The following is a 24,473-nucleotide window of genomic DNA, read 5'->3' as shown; positions in this document are numbered from 1 at the left end:
AAACCACCAGCAAATAGTTAGTCATTGTTTGCAGACCACATCTCGAAGGAAAACTTAAAAATACAGTGAAATTTACATGACGGAATAACACTGCAAAATGAGCTCAAAAGAAAATACTGCTCGGTTGACTAGCTGGCATGCAATCTGTGGTGTATGGCTTCTATTCATAGAAGTGAAATTAAAGGATGCAGTTAAACACAGTTGTGAAACGTCCAGTCCAACAGCTGCATTTAGTTTGTTTTTCAATTTCTCGTTGCCTTTCTTGTTTATTAGCTGTGACTCTGAGGTCAGAATTAAAACAAATATTTTAATGGCAGCATTTATGATGTTGGCAGGGAGCACTATGGCTTAGTGCTGTGATTTGGACAAGACTCGATATGGGTGGTGTGAGGTAGTCCCTTCAGACTTGAAACAGAGTCACAATTGGTGAGACTTTTCAAAGTATAATGTCTGTAAATCACAAAGCTGATAAGCATCGTGGAATCTGCTTTTGAGTTGTTTCAGCAAACTGGATGTACTTAAAGGATCTTAGTTTTAGAATGCCAAAAGGGAGGATCCTTTTATAGATTTTTACCATGTTAAAAACTAACAAAATTTGCCTGCTCACTTTGACAGATCTAAGGTATAAAGGCCTTTATGAACTGTGATAATTAAAACCAACTTGTGTGTAAATTATACACGTCTATTCATCCTATAGAAATTGTTATACATGCTTTTAAAAGTAATTTTAGAGACTACAGGGCTGTAGTTTTATTTTAGTAAATCATCTTTACTCCACCACATTTAAAAGAAAATTATAGACATCTTATTTGTGCTAAAGCTGAATATTAGTTGCTAAATACATCGTTGTCCACACTTGTGCAAGTTCTGTAAAGTCATAGATAATGCAGTAAAAGCAGAATCTGTAAGGAAGGAAATAAGATCAGTGTTTCAGAAATCACTTCCAGACAGATAGGTTTTTACATTATATTTACCATTCTATTAGGCACTTTTCATGATAAATTCTGTTTCCCTTCCACCCTCTAGGAAAACAGAAAATTTTATAGACAGACCAAGATGAATTAAGTTTTATAAACAGTGAAGCTAAAAGTCTCTTTTTTTTTTCTATCTTAACTTTTTATTTAAATGAGGAATGTATAGTTTTGAATGTATAGTTATACATTACTAGGGTTTTAAAGAGGGCAAGTGGTAAATAATTTGGATTTTAGAATTTCCATAGGTTAAGGGTTTTAATACAGATTACACAGTGATCCAAGTTACATATTTTTTTTCACCTTCTTAATATTAAGAAGTTAAATTATGCTGGGCTGTTAAACATGCCAGGAAACAGTTGGTTCAGTCTTTGAGTCTAAACCATCTAGCTATTGCAAATGTTATCAACAGGCCTGGAAACAACGAAGTCCCCTATTTTCTAATCGCCTGTACCTTTTTTGTTTTGTTTTTTTTTTTGGCAGGCAAAAATTTTTTGCCTACCTGTTGTGGCTCATGGGACAGAATTTTTAAGATTATCCAAAAAAAGAACTTAGTTCTCAATATCTATATTCAGTGTTGTCACTAATACATGGATTCTATTTATTTGTTATGGTTTAGAACAATAAAATTAGCATTTTGTAGGATATGTAGAAATTTTAAGCACAAAGGTGAATGTTCTTTTTTAGGTTAACTTGAGTTATTGATGGGACTAGATTTAAAACAAGTGTGCATTTTACCTCAAAGCTGCCTTTTCCTAGAGATACCAAAAAGGGAATTGGAGGTTGAATTGTGTCTTAAAGTGTAATTAATAAATCGGTAATTTCACTTTCCGTGTTTGAGATCTTGTGTTTAATAAAAACAGTGAAGATATTGATAAAATTAAATTTTTCAGTGGAAATTTTATGGTGGTAAAGCTTCTGTCTGGTTTTTGACTGCTTAAGAATGTGCTTTCTAGTTATGGAGATTTTTGTCACTGATACCTGAATGAAGCATGTTCTCCAACACTAAAATTTTTAGCTAACAAATGTGCTTCCAGACTTAACTGTTTTTTTTTCATATCTAGAAAATATTTTATAATCAATTCTAGGTATTCCAATTAAAAACAAAATTAACTGAATGTCAAAATTATTGATCATTGCACAGGTTAGTGATGGTTTTTGGCAAGCTTTTTGTATGATATATGAATGATAGCTGTGGTTTATAGGTCACATTTTGGATGGTTGGTGACAGTTTTAATGAACACTTTAAAGTCATATTCATTTTATTGTCTCTAACATAATTTCATTCTGTGCAATTCACTAGTTAATGGATAGTCTGTTCATTTATCTCATGCATGGGTCAATAAGTTTTGTTCTCTCCTCCCTGTAGAGGGGAGGAAGGGCCAGATCCTCTCTTGCTTGCAAAGGAAGGTATGTTTTATATCATCTGCTCTCCCTGACACATTCAGTGTGGGATCGTGGTTTTAGCAGCAGCCCCACGAGTGGAGGGGAGGGTGCTGCAGGAAAGCACTCAGCATATACCGAGCTGTCTTCCTTCCTAGGCAACACTAGTGGTTTTCTAGTGTTTTTTTTTTTTTTAATTTTATTTTTACTTTTTTACACTAATGACTTCGTAAGACTGAAGGGAAGTTACAGCCTACTTGTCTTTTACACTGGTGTACGCTGTGGCACATGCAGAAGGAGAGTTTCATTTGAAAATTTAGGTATAAATGTCATTTGTAGATTGTTGCAGTTAATTTGTATGTTCTGGCGGCGTGAGCTCTGTCAGGATTGCGGTGGAGTCAGTGGCGGTAAGGCAAGAAGAGAATGTGCTTTATAAAGCTGAGAAATCTCCACGCTTTCTGGCTGTTGGATTCATGCAGCAGTTCTGTAAGTGGGTGTCAGGGTGAATAACCTCGGTGTCTGAAGTAAAATCCCCCGCCTCCAGTTGAACTCTGGTAGCATTTTTCCAGGCAGTACTCTGTGTTTCTGCCAGGTTGCTGAGATACTCGCCTCTCAGCCCTTATAGAAATTTGAGACAGTTAATTTTTGTTCTTAAAGCTGGCACCATTCCTTACGAGCATTTAGAGGGATGCCAGCTATCCACTGTGGCAACTGATCACGTGGCTGCATTTCCTTTGATTTTCTGTATTCTTCTGTGCCATTGAATTGGGATAGTCTTACATAAGGAGAGAACAATTTCTGGCTTATCCTGAGAGGCAGACCCAGGCTATCTTTTGCTGAAGATAATAGGAATCAGACCTTCGCAGTACTACCATACTTACCAGTTGTTTTTAACCTTCACACAGGAGAGCACTTTGCGAGCTTCATACTGATTTTTGTAGTGCTCCTGGGTCATGAGGTATTAAGGATGCAGATGTATGAATAAGTGAATTGCAAAAAAAAATCGGTCATTTCTATTATTTATAAAGGCTAGAGCAAGCAGCCCTGAATTTTAGATATGTCCACTAATTCTGAGAGTCTCGATATTCAAATATCAAGTTTGATTTTGAGGGATGGCAGCACATCTATGCACACTCACGAAGGATTTTGGAAGTTGGGCTGAGCTACTGCGACAGGCAAAATGGGAAATTGTACTTAGGTCTTAATTCCTCCTTTCCACCTGTGCTAATTGGCATGGTGGCGGGTGTCTGCGGCCTGCTCCGCCGGGGCCTTGTGCGAGGGGCTCCCGGCCCTGCGGGGCCTGCCAGCCCCTGCGCACCTTTGCCATTCTCTTGTGCGTTTGGCACAGCCTTTGACATGAATTCCTTCAAAAAGTCGTAGTTGCATAGTAACTGTAACAGTACAAGCCAGTAACTTATTACAGGACTGCAGGAGATCTCAGTTTCAGGGTTTTGCATTTGCTGTTGATCAAGGGCTGAGTACAGGGTTAGGGCTGAGGAGCAGCAGAGCTTCAGTGCTTTGTTCTTATTCCTCATTCCTTATTCCTGGGAGCATACATATAAATGTGTCTATTACTTGGATTTGTTTTGGGAGTCAGGTTAAGAGCAGAAGCTTGCACACCTGTTAGAAGTTTAAATTTTAATCAGTCATGACTGTTGCTGTAAGAATTGTGCCTCATTTCTCAGTTATGCTGGGGAGGGAAGGCTTCATTGCCAAGAAATGTATCTTCATAAAATCATAAATCCAGTAGGTGGCTGTGGATAGCCAGGAAAGATGAGAATCATCCAGTATTATTTGTTGGTGTTGTTTTTCAGAGGTTGTGTTTCAATTACCAATTTTGTTAAGGCGAGTAACTAGACTTACAGCTTCTGGAAAGGACATTTTGTTAGCTTAGTGGTGGTCTTCTCTTGGGACAGCACGTTTCAATAAAAGCTTCTCTGTCCACATCTTAAATATATCCATAGAAGTGTTTGCCAGCAACAGGATTCTGTCATGTTCTTATCATTTTTTTGGGAGGGGGATAACAGATGCAATATTTTTCAGTACAAGCGCTTAAAAACAAACTGGAAATACTATAAGTAAAATATTAATGTAGCAATACCTAAATATACCTTCAATTTGGCAGTAGCACAACTTTCAGATTGGTGGGACGGGGGAGGTACATTCTGATACATACTAAGTAATATATCATATATATAATATCATACAGAAGTGTAAGTTCATATAACTACCTTGCACGTTCAGAACAGGATGAATGTTTTGACGAAGAAAACTTCTGCATAAGACAGGAAAGATATAGGAAGTAACACTTGATTGTTATTGAGTTAAGAGCAAGATTATTCATGGTAAGAAAGATTCCAAAGAAACACGTTTAGAGAGGAAGAAAGGAGTTCTCGGTGTACAAGAAGTGGGAGACTTTTCAAGCTGTGGTAGTTGATTGAATGAATAGTGGCATAATTCCAGCAATGCAAGGGGAGGGGGCTAGAAAAGAAGTTTTCAAACAGTAAAGGAAACAAACAACAGAACTCAAAGCTACTGCTACAATTTCAATCTAGTTTATTAGAACAGGACGGGTTGAGAAGAAGATGGGTATGTTGAAAATGAACTATAAGAACTTCAAGCTTGTATTGTTGGGGATTGAAAGCTAATTTTAGTTAAATTTAAAGACTGAGAAGCTGTCATTCACTCAAGGTCACACAGTTACTGAGTGGCAGCAAATATTATGATACTGTGTTGGATCCCTGATTCTGACTCCATTGCTGAAACCAGTAAATGGCACATCAAACTCAGTTTGTACTTTGTTGTTGTTGTTGATTACTGTAATTTTGATGCCAGAGAGAAACTTTTAAAATAAAATAATAAAAGATTAGAAAGAAGTGCCATTTTTCTGTTTGTTTTTTTTTTCTCTAAATGTGGTAAATAAATGATCTGCTTTCTAAAAGTGTTACTCCTGCCAGCTTAGCATCTGAGAGCTGTGAAGTGCAACACATCTAAATTTTAAATAATTACGCTTCCTTGGCTACAAAAGAGTTTTCCCGTCCATTAATAATGAGAAAATTAATGTTGGACCAGCAGTAAAACAGATTAAGCTGTATACCCCTTTTGATGCCTGACTGCACCTTTAACGGACCTGAAATTCCTCTGATTATTTAAATGTTCTATATTGAAACGTGATGGAGGCTTTGAGTTAATAGTTAAAGAGGTTTAAATTGGAATGTCTCTGCAGAAGTCTTTCCCATTGATTGGAGCAAGTGGGCAGAAAAATACCGTATTTGATTGTTGGGAAGCATTGATAGGGCCTCACACATTAACAGATTTTGTTTTGTTTTTCCTACCTAACCTGTACAATCAGACTTCTAGTGAGCATGTAGGTGACTTAAGGTTTGGAGATGTCTTTTATAACGGCAAGTGCTGTGTAAGCTAACTCCCTGAAATACTGATACGCCTGCAGCCAGCACGTCATCTGTGCTTGGACTTCTATAATAACTACAAGTTTCTTAAGTTTCTTAAACTTTTCAAATTTGCAAGACTAATCTTACTTCGGAATATCACCGTCCTGGATACGTCACCTGGAGTAAAATAAGCTGTAATTATTTAATGACAGAATAATAACTTGTTTTTTCTCTATTTATTTGGACTTGAATTGTTGCCTTCCATGACAAATGTATTAAAAATACCAGAATGACATCATATTCGATGACTTGCAATTACAAAGATTATGTCTGTATATGCCTGGGCAGAAGGTGAGAAATAATTCATGATCTATAGCTTGCTAGCATTGCTTTATGGTTTGTTTGTGAAGGAAAAGTGTTAACAGTCAAAGTTTTTAGCAGCAAGAATGTAGAAAAGAGAACTATCAGAGACAAGAAAAGCTAGTCTGTTTTAACACAAACGATGGTTTGAACAAATTGTCTCATTGTAGTGATTAGTCAGGTTGACTTCAGTGAGAATGGGCTCTTTGTGAAATTATTTCAGCTCCGTATTCCTCTTTATTTTTAAAATTCTATTTGTGTACAGCCCTCCCTCCTTTTTTCCTCTTTTTCTTAAATGCCTCCCTGCAGAAAACCAATTTCTATTTTATAGAAATACTCCCTTAAATTTAGAGCATTTTGTAGCTGAAGGTGGAAGACTTTAGGATGTATTATAAATAAAAGGGGAATTCTTGCTCATTTTAAGTTCTCTATTAAATAATTACTATTTGAAATAGCTATGATTTAGGTAAGTATTGTTGAAAAACAGTCTTAAATAAAATCACTTTTTGTTTCCTGTGATTTTTACCCTGGAAACCCACTGAGAAGGATCTTGAAATGAGAATAAATATGAAATATGAAACCTTCCTAGAAGGTTTGAATAGAGCCCATTTCCTCTTTTGGAGATCTGATGTTTGAGGAGGAGGAATAAGATAGAGAAAGTTTCTCTGTCATCATCAAACTGGTATCTGCATGCAAATAAGATATTTTAGTGCTGGACCAGTGTGATTAAATCGTTGCGCTTTATCACCTCTCTTTTACTGCAGATAGAAGTTAAATAAATTTATTTCCATCTATATACCATTTGTAAGCTTTTTTTCATTACTGCCAGAAATTCTGCCTTTGATATGAGGCCTTGAGGAGGATGATCTTGGTCTCCTGTCTTTTTCTGCATATCCTGTTTCTGTCATTTTTATGACAGTTTCAGTACTTTTTGTAGTCTACTATTCCTCATGTTCAAGAACACAGGAGCATTAGTATCTTAGCTTCTTTAAGATTAAAAATATGCAGTTGCCCTAATCTAACAATTTACATGTAACTTCTCTGTGATTTTTACTGTACTGGAGAAAGTCGCGCAATTTTTTGAAAGTTGGTTCCGTAGTCACTTTTATGCAGTCACCTTTTTATAGAAATCTTAAATTTTGTTAAAATTAGTCAAATTCACAGGTAAACAAGTTGAATTTTAATATAATACTGAATATATTGAAGATGGATGTGGACTCTTGTAAAGGTTGATATGTTTGGCTATCGCTAATGGTGAATATACTCTGTTTTGATACTTGATCAGTTTGTAATTAATCCTAAAATATATTAAAATTATTACTGGAACAGTCATTTAGCACAGCAGGCATTGTTAATGAGTTGTTAATGTCTTTTAGGATTAAAGATGCACAACTATATGAAAAGGGTAGAATTGTTTGTCATCTTCGACTTAGTGGCAAAAGTTCTGTAGACTTCAGGGAGGTCAGTATTTTACTCTGTCTCTGTAACATTTACTTTGCTGTTATTCTGATGAAAAGAGAAAAACACAACAATATATTTCAGCAGTAAAAATGTTTACTGCAATCTCTGCAACTACAACAAAACCCAAAACACTAATGTAACAGTGGTGGCTATGGGTTTGGATCCCTTTTGGAGGAATTACAAGCAGGGTTAAAAGAAAAGGGAGTCTGTTCCCTTTGATCTTTTGCCCTCATTTACTCAGCTGCCCTCAGTGTGCGTTCTTTAGTTTAGGGAGGGAAGAAATCCATCCTGATAAAGATTTAGTATTTATTGGACCATCAGCTGTAGTCAGTTAGTGTTTGAAGCTGTTGAACAGTTTTTTAGTATATAAAGCATACCATTGAGCCATCTGTTGGACATGGTAAATGTCTGACAGTTTCCATACATCAACCCTAAGCTCCAAATATTCAGATTAAATATATAATTGTCCTAAGAGTGTTACAGTGTATAGGGATCTCCAGAGTTCAGTCACTCGTAATTATTTAGTAACTAAATAACTTTTCATTTTTCTTCTGTTTCTTTTGACTTGTTGATTCTTTCTTAATATTTATTTTTGAATATTTTAGATATCTTTATGTACTCTATTTTTGTAAGGGAATTTTGATTTTAAAGTCAGGTTTATTTTGGTCAGTCTTTTTTTGTGACCAAATTTTGTAATGATGGCACGTGTTACACTTGGAAGTATACGTGGTCTTAGTAGGACTAATATTTGGATATATTTTGATTAGTATCAGCCTCAGAGAGGAGTTAAGTGAGTATAAATAAAGCTACTGTTCGTAGGTCAGGTCATACATTTCATAAAACCATGGGTCATATAAGCTTCGTCACATCTTTGTGATTTGTACAAGGCTGCTTTTGCGGAGGAGCTGCAGTGAATAGAAATCTATCCAATTAGCACGAAGAGAGAAGAAATCCAGCAAATGTGTATGGACCGAATCAGGAGTGACTGTAAGTCAGCATGGTTCCACTGAGCGCTCTGATCCTCTCATTTGAAAACCTACAGAGCATAATATTAACGTTTCATGGCATTATTCTCATACTAAAAAAAAAAGTCTGAGAAGTTGTTTATATTTTTTTGTCACTGTATAAATAGAATATTTTTGCAATGTCTATACAGATCTCCATGTGCATGGAATTGTAAGAATTGCATTCTTAATTTAAGTGTATCCATAAATACATGTTTTCTTCATGCAGTTGTATGCCTGCTTTCCTAAAATTTGTACTCTTAGTGTTTTTTAGAACAAATCCAGCACAGCTTGAACGTGTTGAGTTTGTCGGTATGTAATTACAGAATGACATTGTTTTGGAAGGAGGAAAAAACCTTCATTATTCTGAAAGATGGCATTATTTAAAGTGAATTTACTCATGAAACCTAAACCCAAGGTGAAATTGTGTGTATCTCATTTGTATGCATATAATAAACAACTATGCAGTTAGATAGGTGTTATAAATAGGATGTGGTGGAGATGCTTAGGCTGCTAAGGTTTCCTAGATTTTATAGCAAGTACCCAACTGAGATTTGCTGCTCTCTAATTTTGCCTTTTGGGCTAACCAGCTGACGCCTAGCTGAAAAGAGTTATGTTCCTACAAGGCCACAGAAGCCTTAGTATTCAGTCTCCGTCTCCTTTGGATTGTGGAGAACTCTGTGTACCATCAGCAACTTCAATCCCACCCTTTAGGCCAACCCTCATCTATCAAACCCAGGCTGAGAGCGAGCGAGAGGAAGCTCCCAGATAAACATACAGCAGCGCCTCAACTCCTAATCACTCTGGGCTTCCGCTTCCAGGCCCTATAATTAGAAGTCCTTCTTTTCCTTGTATTCCCAGTTGACGCAAATGCTTTTTGTGGCTTGGCACCTCATTTAGGGCGTGGGCTTAGTTTATGGCCAGGCCAGAGTCTGGTTTAGTCTTCTGATACTGCATAAATAGCTCTTAACCCACAGTCTACATCTGTACTGGTTTTTCCTTTTATGCATATATTCTCTGTATTTTTTAACGTTTCTGTCCTGAAAGAAGCTTATTGTTTCCCAAACAGAATGCATGAAAAGCAGGAAGCTCTAAATTAAGGCAGATGTATCTATCAGGTAAAACAAAGCTTCAGTAATTTTTTTTTTTTTCCATGTAGGACATCAGGTCCTTTTAAACTGGATTTTAGTCATCTCTGTGGATTTGAAAAACCACACAGTAAAACAGTCATTAATTTAACCTAGCTGCATACCTCACGTTACAGATAAAAAAAAAAAAAAATCAAAATTTTGCCGAGAGATACATACTAAGTAATATCTGCTGCGCACATAAATTTCCACTGGGTTCTGTATGTGCAAGACTTTCAATTGATTTCAGATGTTATCTGTTAAACAGGGATTAATGCCAGTTTGAAAAATAAGCAGGAAATCCTTGAGAATTACTCACTTTTCATCTATGATTATTCATACATAAAGTACATCATAAGAGAAAACATTTTGGAATGAACTTATGACAGCTTTAACCCATATTTCCGTCTAAACAACTTTTTGGGAAAACTGTCACAAGGTCTTTGAGAAAGCGGAGCTGAAGTTTCCTGCACTTGAAAGTGAAAGTGAGGTAACCGCCACGCTTCGTGTTCGTGCTTCTCTGCTGGGATTAGGTATTTCTGTCGTGGTGTCACGGAGTGCTGCAGCGGTCTTTTATGGCAGAGAGATGGAGAGAGAAACAAAAGAGTTGAGCTGTAATAATTGAAAACTGTGAGTTGTCGGTGTGAAGCAATGAGAGATGAAAAATACCACACCAAAACCCAAGTCAAATATTCTAAAATATTAGTGATCTAGTGTTTGAATAACAGTAATAATGAAGATGTTTGAAAATACCGTTTTATAAATGTATGTTCTTTCACATCTGTGGTATTGTGCTTGGGACCTGTGTGTTGATACAACTCTGCAAGTATATATTTGTATTTCAAATGCAAATGTGAGTATGAAATCTGCTCCTTTAACTTACTGAAAAAATAATTGCTAATACAAGTGAAGGGCCTGTTTTCTTTTGGCTTTCATGTAATAAAATGCATTTATTCCAAACAGTGACAGACAGCAGGATTTTAGATTAGACATGCAAAATTGCCAAATCAGATACCACCCATCTTTCTGTCTTGAAGCGAATTCTTTTCCACCCACAAATATATTCTTTCACCTCTGCTCCTTCAAGCTATCAAAAAAAAAAAGTCCCCCAAAACACAAAACCCAAAAAAAACCAAGGCAAGAACAGCACATTAATACAAAACCAAGAAGTGTTTATATCATATGGAAATGATCAAAACTGCAGATAGGCAAGCACATTTCTCTGCTTAATTTGCTCCGATACTGCATATGTCATCAAAAGAATGAACAGGTAGCACTGTATGCTATATAGATTTGTGTGACATGCTTGTTAGCGTATGTGCTCCTAAAGTGAGCACCCTAGCAAGGGGTAGATAGAAGTTACTGATACAGAAAAATCTCTTTGTGAGGAGAAGGGCGAAATTATATCATGTCTGCATACTGTGGGGTTTATTGCGCCATCCACAGACACCTGCGTTTCTAGCCAATATTGGAAATAAGATACTGGTTAGCTAAACAATGGCTAGATTTGATGGACAATGCAGTATGGTAATTCTTGTGTTTTCACTGGCTCGTAATTATTACGCAGCTTTCTGTCTCCAGCTTCCAGACAGCTTGTTGGCTCATTCAAAGATTTTTTTACGATCCTCACTGCACCGTGCCATGTGATGGGATACACATGAAAAGTGTGCTCAAAGCTCTGGGTGCACTCAGCTCTGCGTATTCATTTATAAAAGGCTTCTAGTACTTCTGGGGAAAAAAAAATCTGGGTTTGTGAAGGCTGACTGTTCGCTGCTGAGAGAAGCCTTATGGATTCATCTCTTCCAGCTTTTCTTTCTCCAAGGGTCCTTTCCATCTGGAGTAAGAGGGAGGTCAAGAGGACCAAAAGCACACTCGACTTCCCTGTAAAGCTATCTAATGTGTGACAAGAGGCAAACATGGGAATACAGAAAACAAATACTGTTGAATTAGGTCTTCTGGAATATTCTTGCTCCACTAATAGTGGCAGCCTACTTCTAGCACACAAACCCCTATATTTGATTCCAATTTTCTCTACTGGAAATGCTATATATTATTGAGGACCGCACACTTCACTAGGAGGGAAGTGTATTTTGTGATGTTTCAAGAACAGAATTAATGCAAATTGTGTGCATAATCCCACACTAAAGACTTGGCTGACTTGCACTTGAGCAACTTTAGCTGTATTTCCTATCAACACAGTCACTACAAATCAAGGAAATTGCCAGTTAAGCCAACATTAACATCCAGACCAACCTCAACTCGCATGCCTTACCGCCCAAACATAATACCCAAATGCACTCGTGGATTTCTTAGCTCCATAACAAACTCTCTTTCATTTCTAACACTCAGAACCGGAGCAGCAGCCTGCAGCAGTAAAAGTATGTCTACTGGAGAGAATCTTGCTGAGGTCGGATTTAAAATTCTGCATTTGTGTGATTTTGAGGAAATGGTTGTGTGCAACATGGGTGGCCTCGCTTTCTGTCCAAGCCCTACCAGCACAGCGGTCAAGCTGAAAAGGAAACTTTTAGGCAAATTTGTCTCTAAATGCAATTTACATTTCTCTGTAATTCTGTATCTTACTGCTGGCATGCCTCATTCTCAAAAGTATTTATCTTCACAAGATCCTTATAAGAGTTAAGGTCAAGAGAAACTGAGGCCTGTGCCTGTAGGCGATCAGGTGCTGGGGCTGTGAGGTGATCCTCATGGCTGGGGCCTGCAGGGCCGCGCTCCTCCTGTGAGCTGACGTGCTCAGGGAATGCTGTTGGGCTCAGAAGGTCGACGTTTTGGCTGAAATGTTCCTATTTGGGTTTAAGGGCAGAGGTATTTCAGCACTGTCAAGGAGGTAAAACACTCAGGGCAGCGATCGAGTGATGTGGTAATGGTGGTTCTGTAGAAAAGTTAATTTAACTTAATCTTTGCTGAGAGCGCATTTCCCTGCTGCTCAGAACATGAGAGGTTTATTATATTTTTTTCCCAGTCTAATTCTGAAGTTTTAAAAGTGGCATATGATGGACTTCAGTGGTAATTAAGCACGAGGGTTTTGGAATTTGTACAGAGTATGTTTGTTTAGCAGCAGTGAGTGGGTAAATAAACTGAAAGCACAAACACTTTTATGACAGAAATAATATGATCATTTGTTCTTTGAATAGGTGTCATGTAAAATGTGAAGACCTACATTTTTTTTTCCCGAAGGATAAGAGATTTCAATTCTGTTTTAAGTGGAGAATCAACACCACTAGAACTGTCCAGAAAATTCCTGGTTTTCTTTACCAATACCTTGAAAATTATTTAGAAGGCACTTCAGTGTAGCTACTCAACTGCTTAAATCACTTTGCACTTGAAGTTAATAAAGTGTTAGAGGTTTGTTTCGGGTGGTAAATTTCATTAATAAGCTAATACGGACATTTTTACGAAAAAAATAAATCTGAAGTGTATTTATTGTAGTTTTAAATTATGCCATGATGCTGCACTTTTCTTATATATGCAAAATGTTTATTTTTTTGGTATAAAAACTTAAGCTTTTATGGTAAGTTGACTTTAAATATCTGTTCGTAAAGTTAAAACTGGGTTATGGACTGACATATAGAAGGAGAAAAAGTAAACAGCATATATAAGTTACTGTGATTCTACTGATCTTCTAATTTAATCATTTCAGTACATCCATCAGTGACCTGTTTTCAATGAAGTTAGTACCTAATTTAATATTTCACTTGAAAGCTCTCAACTCTGATTTGCTGCCTTTCAAGCAATAAATCAGACAGTTTCTTTCACATACGTTTATAAGAAAGATGCTTCTTCAGGATTGTTTTTGGTATAGGTTATTTTAGCTGTGTTTTGTAGTGTTTCTACTTCCCAAAATAGTGTGGAAACATCAATCTTTTTTCATACTGGCTCTTTTATAGTGAAGAGCATTTGGGAGTTTCTAGTGTTCATCACTTCATTGCTTTATATTGGTCACACAAATTCCCAGCTTTAGTTTGAATATTCCCAGATTTTTCAATTGACTTTGATAGATTTGTACCGTACTACTTCAGCAGGGATAGTGTTGTATGATTTCAGTTGAAGTTTGGATTCATTTTTTATGAAATGAATCCTTTACAATTCAGTAATTTTCCTGCAACTGTTTTCTTTTGTTTCCAGAAAACAAATTGTAAAACACTCTAGCTTTTTTAGATAGATATTCTTAAGCCTCTTCTTTTGAAGTGATTAATCTCTTGTGCTTTTCTTTTTCTTTTCTTTTTTTTTTTTTTTTTTTTTTTTTTTTTTTTACCCAGGGATGTTGCTGGTCACTACTGACACATTAGGCCATGATTTCCATGTTTTTCAAATACTGACACATCCTTGGTCATCATCACAAAGTGCCGTCCATCATTTGTATACACTTCACAGGGGAGAGACTGAAGCCAAAGTAAGTTAAACTATTTGCTGAAGAATAATCCCCAGACACCTTATACATTTTGTGTATGTTGGCACTTTAATGTTTGTTTCAGCACAGAAAGAGCCTTTCTTATGTTATAGCCGCAAAAAGGATAAGAGCATAGCATTTAACCTGGACAATAATAAATTCTTGCCCTTTACAATGAGGTGCTGTCAGATTTATTCAGATATGACACTACCTCCAAAGAGCCCAGATTATTAGCTGTGTTTGTACTTAACCTTTTCTCATGTAACATGTTAAACATTTGTCTAGTGCCTGTGAAGCAATTGTCAGGGTTTGCTTGACTTGGGTGGTAAAAGCCAAAGAAAGGCAATCAGAGAGTTGAAAGCAAGAGTTAATCAAAGGACTGTGATTAACTTTTATCCACACTTTAGCAAAATGGGGGAACTGGTTAGAGACTGTAGTGATAGAGTTTTAACTTGCCAATTTGACAATCCCTTTCCTAAAGATTAAGTTAGGCTAGATCATAATAGTGTGAAAAGGTCTAAAATTGTATTTCAAAAATGCTCAATAAACTGTTTTACTGATAAAATGGGAAAATGTTAGAGGTATCACTCTATCACTGTTTGCTAGCATCACTGTGATAGGAGTAGTGCAATGTATTGTGCCTAGATCCGTCACTGCACTGCTTTTGGGCATCAGGAGAGCCTCACCTTTGTAGCATTGAGTAACTGTTGAAGAACCTGTTTTAAATACATAAATAAAAATGTCACCAGAGGGTAAGAAATGAGTATTGCACTTGCTGATGCAATTACACACTGAAAGCACAAGCTTGTGACAGTCTGGCAGATGTAAACTTGTGTGACAGAGAGAAGCCTTGGGCACTGTGATTATGACCCTGACACTGGAAGCTTGGATTATTGTGGTACCATGATTACAGTTGCTTCAAACCTTTTTTTTTTTTTCCTATGAGTTGTGCAGTTTCCCTTAAGTTTTTTGCCTTACCTTTAGGAAGTAAAATGCGGCAGCTTTATTTAATAATGTAGTCGTTGATAATGTTTTAGTCTATGTGAATATAAATTCCTGGTGGTTTAAACACCCCAAAACATTGCTGCTCCTGGACTGACAAAATGAAATTACTATTATAGGTAATGGTTTCTTATAGGACGAAATAGCTAATCTGAAAAGTGAGAGGAAATTAGGAAAAAATTATTCAATATATGCGGTAATATGTATAATAATTATCTCATAAATATTTTTTATAAATAATATAATGGGCACTTATTAGAGATCTGTGTCTGTACATATACTCTGTCATCTACTAGAGTGTGTAATATAAAGTCCTTAGTGTGTCATTTTTATTTTGCTTTCTTAGAAAAAACCTAAATATGCTATAACCAAAGTGTATTACTCCAGTCAGTAGGAACAAAGACGTTCTTCTTTATTTTACAGCTGATAAATTTATTTTTAAGGCGTACACTGGAAAGCAAACATGACATGTTTTAGGACTTAACCTTTATTGATGCAAGTCTTTTGGATATAGCATTAGCATCTGTGTGAAGGCATTGCATTAAAATTTTCAGAATCAACATAGTAAATTTTTTTCTTCATTTGCCACAGAGTTCTCATTTGGGACATGAACAGTATAGCTTTTGGAATGGTATAAGATAGAGGAAATTCTAACCAGTCTGAGGCATATTGGTGGATTTTACAGATCCCTTGATAATTAAACTATCCAGCAACAATATTGGTACCTGGGATTCTCAATATGTATCTATCATTTAAAACATTTACATAATACAATGGATGTTCCTGTTTTTGCTTTTGGAATAACATAGTGCTTTCGGTTTTGTAGTAAGAAGGGTAGCATGTAGTTCACCTCTTTTGTTCCACAGATTCCATGTGTGAGTAGCACTAGACAAGAATATTGTAGGCTGTTCAATTTAAAATTCTCAATGCAGATATTCTGAGAGACATTCTGGAAGCCTCCGTACCTTCTTTCTTGGTTAGAACAGTATTTATACATTTGCAACCAGACTTTTTTTCCCTGTTTTAAAGCTAATTGTGAATCAAGGCCAATGGTCTTAAAGGTCACCTTCTGTACTGGAGCTATAAAAAGTTCTAATTTGTGTTGATGGACACGAGTGATTATCAGTGTCAAAATTAGTTTAGTTAGTTCCCATTATAAATGGTTTAAACATCATCATATGCCCTTGTTATATTGGTATTTTAATATTTGTACTGAAACCATCTACTTCACCTCATCCCTCGTGGTCTCTGGGCAGACCAGTAGTTTAGTATGTCTCACCTGCCTCCTCCGAGAAGGTGCCGGGAAGTCCCTCCCCTCTGTCACTCGTGTACAGAAGCATCTTAAGTGCATTAAGTTGCATGCTTAATGTTTAGTAAAGAAAAAGAAGCAAGTGTTGAGATTTAATAATGGCAATTTCTGGTTGATTTAATGCAAACAAGTAATCTCTCTGAGTCACCCCCATGTCTTTCTACAGAGTCAGATATGTTAGTTATACCTTTACTTTGACTTAATAAAGCTAAAGAATATATGCTCCACTGTGCATTATTTTTTCTAAATATTTTTTCTAAATATTTTTTATTCATTATTTTTTCTAAATTCAGGTGACAGTCTGATTTGGTTTGGGGTTGAGAAAATTCAGCCTGAAAGACAGTTTCTGTCTTTCTGTATTTCTGAAATGCACAGAGCAGTTGAGAAGAGATCTGTAGAGGTTGTCTCCTTTCATGGATGTCAGGATCTTGTCCTCAGCCAAAGCACAATTTGTAGTGAGCATTTGCAGTGAGATGGCCACTCCAACCAGGCAGCATCACTGAAATCATACATTAATGAATGGGATAACAAAGAGACTTTGTACTTGGATTTTTATAAAAGGAAAAATGAAAATTTGTTTCAATATCGAACGTTGTGTTTGCCCAGACAGTCTATCCCGATAGCTCTAGCCGTGCTATTTGGAACATTTCTGTTGGATGGGGGAGAGAGGGATGAGGCTGCTGTAAGCTTCCCCACAAGATAAGCTTTCACTGCTCTAAAATGTTGCTCACAGCAGATTGTGCTGCTGTTAAATGTATGATCATATGCACTTTCTGAACTACCTGAGTTCGTCATCCCCTGGAGTGGTGTCCAAAGGCAGCTGCTAGCCATCTTCTAAATTGTTAGTGATCTTTTTAGGCCTTTACTGCCCCGCAGTCCTCTTGGCATTGATTTCAGGATGCTGAGGGAGATTTAGGTGCTGTGCTGCGGTAAGTAGGTTTCTTGAGCTTGTTTTCCCCCTGGTTTGAAGTGAAAGTAGTAGCACTCTCCCAGACTGTTCACAGCTGGTCTTCATAACATGGTTTTCCTTCTCTCTTTCTGCATGCTTTGAACAATGAAGCAGAGTGTTACTGAGCATTTAAGTGTTGTTATTGCAAATCTATGTTGTATTAGCTGACTTTGAGCAGCAAATACAGGAAGAAGCCTTATCGGTTGAATAAAACATTGGGACTGTGAAGATCACTCAGTTCCTAACGAAGCCACTCGCTTTTTCCTGTGACCAAGATCAAGATGGGTTAAGATGGAAAGTGGACCTCTGTCTCCTAAGGGAATTGTGAGGACAACGGCCTTGAAAGAATGTGAAGTACTCAGATACTTTATTGGTTTGAGTGATGTGAGTCCTAAGGTCACAACTTTCAAGTTACTTTTCTGCAAACACAGTCAGAAGCCACTCTTTCGGTTACACTGAATTAAGATCTTTCAGTCTTTAAGACCTACTTACGCTTTAGAATTTTTTTTTTCTTAAGAGAACAAGAACCAGCATGTTTGATGCACTGTGTTACATCACGAAGGCCCACTGCAAGTGCTGGGTGTATTTAACCATGGCAGAGAGAGTACTAAAGCTGTTAGAGATCCATGCTTGCACAGTTCTGCTGCAAAAGGAAAAATGTGTATGTGGCACACCTTTTTGGTTAAGGATATATTTTGTTGCCTTAACAGTTCTTGCATTGTGAGTCAACGCTCTCTGCACTCGTTTTTATCCAAGAGCATTTTATAAAGTTTTTGATGAAGGCATAGCATGTTCTGAGTTGAGGAAGTTCATTTACTTGCAGATGAAAGTTAGTCTGTCACCTGATGATCCTTTCCTTTTGATCTTAAACTGTAAACAGAAAAAAAAATCCTTGAAAACAGCATTATCTCAACCTAGAACAAATAAACGGAACGATAGCATTAGTGGGCTGGTGGCCAGGGTCCTCTGTAATCTTTTACGCTGTCAGACTTTTGTTATTCTGCCTCTCAAACTGCTGTTATAACTGACTTCAGTCAGTATAGGTAAACAGAGGGAATGATAAAAACATTCCAGCATGGGCTGCCCCAGAACACAGGCTGTTTTACACTTTTCTGTGGAACACGTGCATGTTTTCCTGTTGTGATTTCATGGAGATTATTCAAACTTGCATCACGTACTGAGTCCAGGTAGTGAAACACTGGATTGGATAATAAACATTTGATATAAAGCTTCATGGTTAATGGAAATTTCTTTCTGTCTTGTGGCATAGTTATGTAGTCACAATTACTGAAATAGTCCCTGGAAGAGAGACTTTCTCATTTCTAGGAAAGAATCTGGGGACAGTCTTGAAATAATAAAAATTGATTAAAAGAAGTTGGTCAGTCTTTGATGAAAGCAGACAATAAAAAACTGCTGCAGTTAGAAGTAGCTTAGCTAACTCAGGGAGACAGAACTCAAAGCATGGTGGTGCTTGCAATTTTGGTTATTAATACAGAGCAGCTATTCGGGCTGGAGGACCCTACTTGACTGCCTCAGTGTGCCCAGGTTCTGCTGCTGTTTTTATACAGAGTCGAAATCAGTTTTGACTACTCAGGGAGGCAGAGTTAGGTCCGTGTGGGTCTGATAAATCATATTGTGTAGTTCATGATTTTATTATTTTTTCATTTATGTTTGTTGTCATGTCATTTCCTTAATTTTCTCAACCAAAAAAAAGTTAAATACAGACCAGTTCTCTAATTTATTTTGACCCTTACCTCCTCAGCACTGCTGCTTTCATGTTGTTTAGCAGTTGTGGTTTTTTTTAAATTGTTCTCTCTGCCATCTTCCTGCACAGCATAATTAAATACTTCAGTCATGTCCTTCAAATAATGGCATGTTTTCTCTGTGACAGTGCATAGTGTGCATGAAACACGAGTACGATCCTATTGCAGTAGCGCTGGTCATGCTTTATTGTTGTTTCACTTCAATGTTGAGGTACTATTTAATGCAGTAAAATGTCCAGGAATATACACAGTTACTGGTGTAATTTACCACGCCTGAAAAAGGGACAGTAGGAAGAAGAGCACTAGGAAGATCAGAATGCATTTTAATCATTGTTTCTTGTAATGAACATGAAAATACACGGTGCAGTGCTGTGAGCTGTGCACTCTATCGCCTTGTGCACACACATCAGGAGGGGATGCGCCTGGGGAGGACACGAGCAGCAGCACGTCAGTGTGGGGCTTTGCAGCCCCTTCCTTCCCATCACTCGCCTCTGCCCTATAGGTACCGTGATAGCCCAGTACAGCTCCTTCTCCTTTGTAAGAAAACAAGTGATAGCATAAATGTAAGTGTTGTGCAGCAAGTTAGTACAATATTAACTTTCAGAAGCGATGAAATCGAGAGGCAGGGTATGGGCTGCCAGTCATTCCCAGGAGTTGTGGTAAACAAGGTCACTGCCTGTCCCGTGTGATTCCTTGTGTAATCAGCCATACCTCTGACTATCCCATTTTAATCCACTGCTTTTAAAATAAGTTTTCTGTGTGCTGCCCTTGCTTCTGTTTTGTTTTCTCCCAGTTATGGCTTGAACTATTTTTTTTTTTAATTTTATGATTATATTCTAATTAACTTCATATTCAAATTCGGAGAAGCTGTGAGAATAAAGAATGATAGCAAAAACTTATATAGATTTCCTATGTATAAAAAGTAAATGTATATTGTCTTTGAAGCTTTAGGCTCAGATAATTTCCTCCAGATTTTCATAATATCAGAAATAATGCTTTGGTCTGTACAGTCCTCGAAGCTGCTCTTCAGTTAGAGCAGTTGATACACGACATACCCTTGTAGGAGTCCATATGTGACATTACCCCACTGTCTCAGTTAGACTCTGAACACAGAAGCTACGTTTTCATGGAGTTTTCTGAAGGATTTTACAAGCACAGGGAGGTAGGCTAATGGAGTTCCAAAGAAGCATTTCCAAGAGGAGGACCAAAGCAGTGTGACTGGGGATTCTTACTTCACATCTGCACTATTTGGAATTCATGGAGCAAGCTGAATACTCCATAAAAGAAGGACAATATTTGTGTACAGCAGGAGTCACAGAATACCTGCTTTGGCCATAGGAGCACTGAGGACACGCTCTGTTACAACACTCTGGAGTCGTCCAAAGCGCGTTCTTTTGGGCCGGTAAAGGCTTTGGTATTCCTAACGTGGACTTTGAGGTACCGGGGTTTTCACTAAAACTTTTGGGTAGTCAAGTAATGTAGATCGAACCTTAAGTAACCAAACAGCTCACAACCTAGGAGGAAGTAGTCATAAAGCTAAGAGAAAGCGCTGGTATTCCCCTCAAAACTATTTGATATTGCAATTTAAAGTATCTTAAATATTCCTGAGTTAAGCAAAATCAAAGATCTGTATTTCCTTTTATTGGCACGGACAGATTAAATTTTGAAATACAGACATGAGTATTAAATCTGAGGTTGACCTTGAGCTAAAGAGTAAACTTTACATCATGAGAGATCTAGTGTACTTTGTACTTTATTAACGTATATCTGTAAACACTGTGGGGTCTTGATTGATCTTCGGTATCTAAACATTACATCATAATTAACAACAAATCCAGAAATATATTATAAATACATGAAATAATAGTACATTAACCTAAAGGACAGCAATAAATTGCAACGCTTAGCATAAACTTGAAAACCACTAATGGGCCACTGTGCAGTTTGTTTATACTAGAAGCAGTCAAGAACTCTGCGCAATGTACAGTAACAGTGTGGTGGATAATAGCAAGTCTGATGTGATAATTTATATTTTCTTTTCATGGACACACACAGCTGATTTTTCAAGTGATTTCTGAGAATGCTGTAGCAAGCATTCTCCTCTCAGCCTGCTCCACTGCTTTCTTCCAGTTCTGCTGAAGAGGAGTTAAGGACTCTTTTGTGTTGCACAGATGGGTTTGTGCTGGTTTTTTTAAACAACATAATCCTAAAGATGCATACTAAAAAACGAGTATTAATATGGAAACATACATTTCTGTTACGTAGTACAGTGAGATACAAATTTTTTCTCCACCATCTCATGGAAACGTCCTCTAAAATGCTCTAGCAAAAACATGAGAGGGCATGGGGTAGACGTGAGTGACAACAGTGATTTGAAGAGTTGGGCGGTGACGTCCATTGAAGTACCGGCGGGCCTCTGTGTGTGTCTGCCCTGTGAAGGCAGCTCCGAGGTGTCAGTTTGCAGGGAGATGGGCAAAGTCCCTTCAGACCACCAGGGTTTCAGGGCAGGAGACTCTCTGGCAAGGAGCATGAAACAATAAAGCGAGATAGAAACAGCTCGTGTTGGAGGCACGGAGCAAGTCAGCAGAGGAAGGAGAAGGAAAGAGAAAAGCTTCTTCCTTGAGGCTGGGATGGACAGTTCGGGAGATCAGGAGGGAAACTGAAAACTCAATCTAAAATGAATACCAAATAGTCGGAAAATAGGGATGTGTTCAGAGGTGTCAGCATGTAAAGACAGATGTGGCCATTCTTGGATGTTACTAGAGATTAAAAATAGGGCCTTAATTAGGGTTGGAAATGCATTCCGGTAGGCTTAATGATTTCATTATATTAATGATCTTTCTGTTATAATGGAGAATGGTAATTTGTATACAGTTGGGAGGTTTGATTTTGACTGGTAGAAATCGCCTCTTTAAACTGCAGGTATTTAAACACTCTTGGTGCCATAGTTTTTCTCAGACTCCACGGCTTTGGGGTTTCTTTTTTTGGCTCTCGCTAATCCCCGTGGGGTCTCTAATCCTTTTTGAGCAATCTATTAAGGTGAAACACTTTGTAGGCAAACTAGGAGCTTTAAGTGCTGTGACTTTATGTCAGTAAGAGCAGAATCACTGAAAGTGCCAAACCTGTCAGATTTCAGGGAGATTGTTTAGCCATATCATTAGCAGATCATTTGGATATGTCACCGTAATTGAAAAGAGCAGGTGTGTAGCACTGTTTTTTAGTTTATCTGTGTAATGTTGATGAAGCATTTTGTGCAGTGACAGTCTGTCAGCCAAATATCTTGTCACAAGTCACAAGACTTAAATCCTTTTTTTATCTCAAAGGCTTTAGGGCTCAGTTGGAAACTTGCGCTTTGATGAATACTTGCTGCTTTTGTCTGGAATAGCTGGAATGCATTTCTGGAATATTTGTCAAGATTTTATCAGTGTTTACTCCAATTTGAGTACCTAGTGTATTGTAAAACTGGCTTCAGTGAAATCTTAAAAGAATTTTATTTAGTTTATGCTGTTTAATAATATAATGAAAACTAATCCTTCATCTATATGTTTGCCGTGTTAAATCCCACTTCTGTATGTAGTTCTTTTTAGTCAGCTTTTACCTTTTAAAACATTTTTGGAAGAATTGGTTTAGGATTTTTTTCTATGATAAATCATTTTAACCTAGACTACTTGTTTTCTTGAGTTGTCTGCCAGTATGGGGCTGGAAACAAAGTTTAATCTCGCTTTTAAAGCATTCCTCAAGGAGCAAGAATTTGCTTTCCATCAAAGCGTTACATAAAGCACACTCAAAAGAGAATGAAGTCCTTCTGGGCTTCATATCTGAGATCCATGCAAGGAGTAACTATAATAGAAGATATTTAACTGTATTTCTGTATTTGCTTCAAGACCAACCATTTTAAGCTACAAGTAATGGTTGTATTTCTCAAGTGGTGGATAAGAACTCGTATGTAGAAGAAGAAATCTAACTAGGCTCTTTCCTGGGACTTTAATAGCTGATTAATGAAGTTTGTTATCTGTAAAATTGAGTGATTTTATATAGAGAAATAGCCGAAGTTACTAAGTTTAATCCTGACAAAATTTTAAACCCAGAAAACCAGAAGCATTACTCACGGGACACCTGGATGGATGGTAGTGTCACTTAGGGACAAACTGAGAGTAGCAGGATTAGAGACCATCAGGGACAGCTTTTGAAAATCCTGGCCATTGATTTGGGGTTGGTTAAGTTACATGATATGTAGGACATGGTTTTTCTGTTAACTTTTAAGTACAGTGTTGGGTGCCAGTATTTGTCGAAATCAGGCCCAGGGATGAGATGTCTCTCTTGTTCTCATCCCTCCCTTTTCCCCCTTGTGGGCAGTTTCTAAAAATCAAAATAAGCAAGCAAATAACAAAACATGTAATTGAAATGATTTCCCAACTCTTTTTAGAACTAAGTTCTATTTGAAAATTACATCAAGCTATTGTGGCTTTATGTAGTGCTTTGCATCCTGGGATGTTTTGATAAGTTCAGGCCTGTTTAAAAGAAAAAAATCTCAGAATATTTTGAAAAGTGCATAAGGTTTGGAACTGGGTACTGCACTGCAGCAAGGTTCAGTCGGTATCTATGAGAAAAAATCAAGTAACTGCCAACACTTAGTCTTTTTATTAACATTTCCAATTAAGATTTGGCTTGTGCTTAAAACATGCTAGTCCATTTCCTTTCTGAGGTGTGTGTGCATGGATGACCACATTTCCATTTCACGTCTCAATTTTCTAGGTACAAGATATCTCCTTCAGCCATGACTGTCGCTGGGTTGTGGTCAGCACGCTGCGGGGCACTTCCCATGTCTTCCCCATCAATCCATACGGTGGACAGCCCTGCGTCCGAACACACATGTCCCCACGCGTGGTGAACCGCATGAGCCGATTCCAGAAGAGCGCAGGGCTGGAAGAGATCGAGCAAGAGCTGACGTCTAAACAAGGAGGACGCTGTAGCCCTGTTCCAGGCCTGTCAAGCAGTCCTTCTGGCTCACCACTCCATGGTAAACCCCCTTTTTCTTTTTCAATGCCCCCCTGCACTGTCAGGAGAACCTTCCCTCTGTGTCATTAATGCCCGTGTCCTCCAAAACGTTTCAGTTCCCTCTGTCTGACACACAAGGGTTCGGTTCCTAAATATTGGAAATAATCCTAAATATTTCCTAAATATTCCATTGGAGTTGTTGACCTGAAAACCTAGTCTTCCAGCTTCACAGTAAAGTAGTATTTGCTAACAACCTGAAAAACAGAAGCTTTGAATTTACTGCATATTGCAGGAATTGATTTAGTTCATTCTGTTTGCCCATGTAGATAGTGCCACAAAAAACGGAGTT

At 37.5% G+C, this 24,473-nt stretch overlaps 1 protein-coding gene across 9 annotated transcripts in view; it reads left to right on the top strand.

Moving 5' to 3' along the window:
• Positions 1-24,473, top strand: part of BCAS3 (BCAS3 microtubule associated cell migration factor) — a 358,287-nt gene that overhangs the window by 89,167 nt on the left and 244,647 nt on the right. For all 9 annotated transcript variants that reach the window (XR_004780836.2, XM_035560848.2, XM_035560852.2 and 6 more), the window contains 2 exons: positions 13,973-14,106; positions 23,882-24,146. Coding sequence is in view for 8 of the 9 variants with exons in the window: in XM_035560848.2 (XP_035416741.1) it covers positions 13,973-14,106; positions 23,882-24,146 (399 nt within the window). In the remaining variant the exon portion in view is untranslated. The remainder of the gene's footprint in view (positions 1-13,972; positions 14,107-23,881; positions 24,147-24,473) is intronic.

Source organism: Cygnus atratus, chromosome 20, assembly GCF_013377495.2.
Source record: "Cygnus atratus isolate AKBS03 ecotype Queensland, Australia chromosome 20, CAtr_DNAZoo_HiC_assembly, whole genome shotgun sequence".
Taxonomy (NCBI): domain Eukaryota; kingdom Metazoa; phylum Chordata; class Aves; order Anseriformes; family Anatidae; genus Cygnus; species Cygnus atratus.
This window is presented reverse-complemented; position numbering and strand designations above follow the sequence as displayed.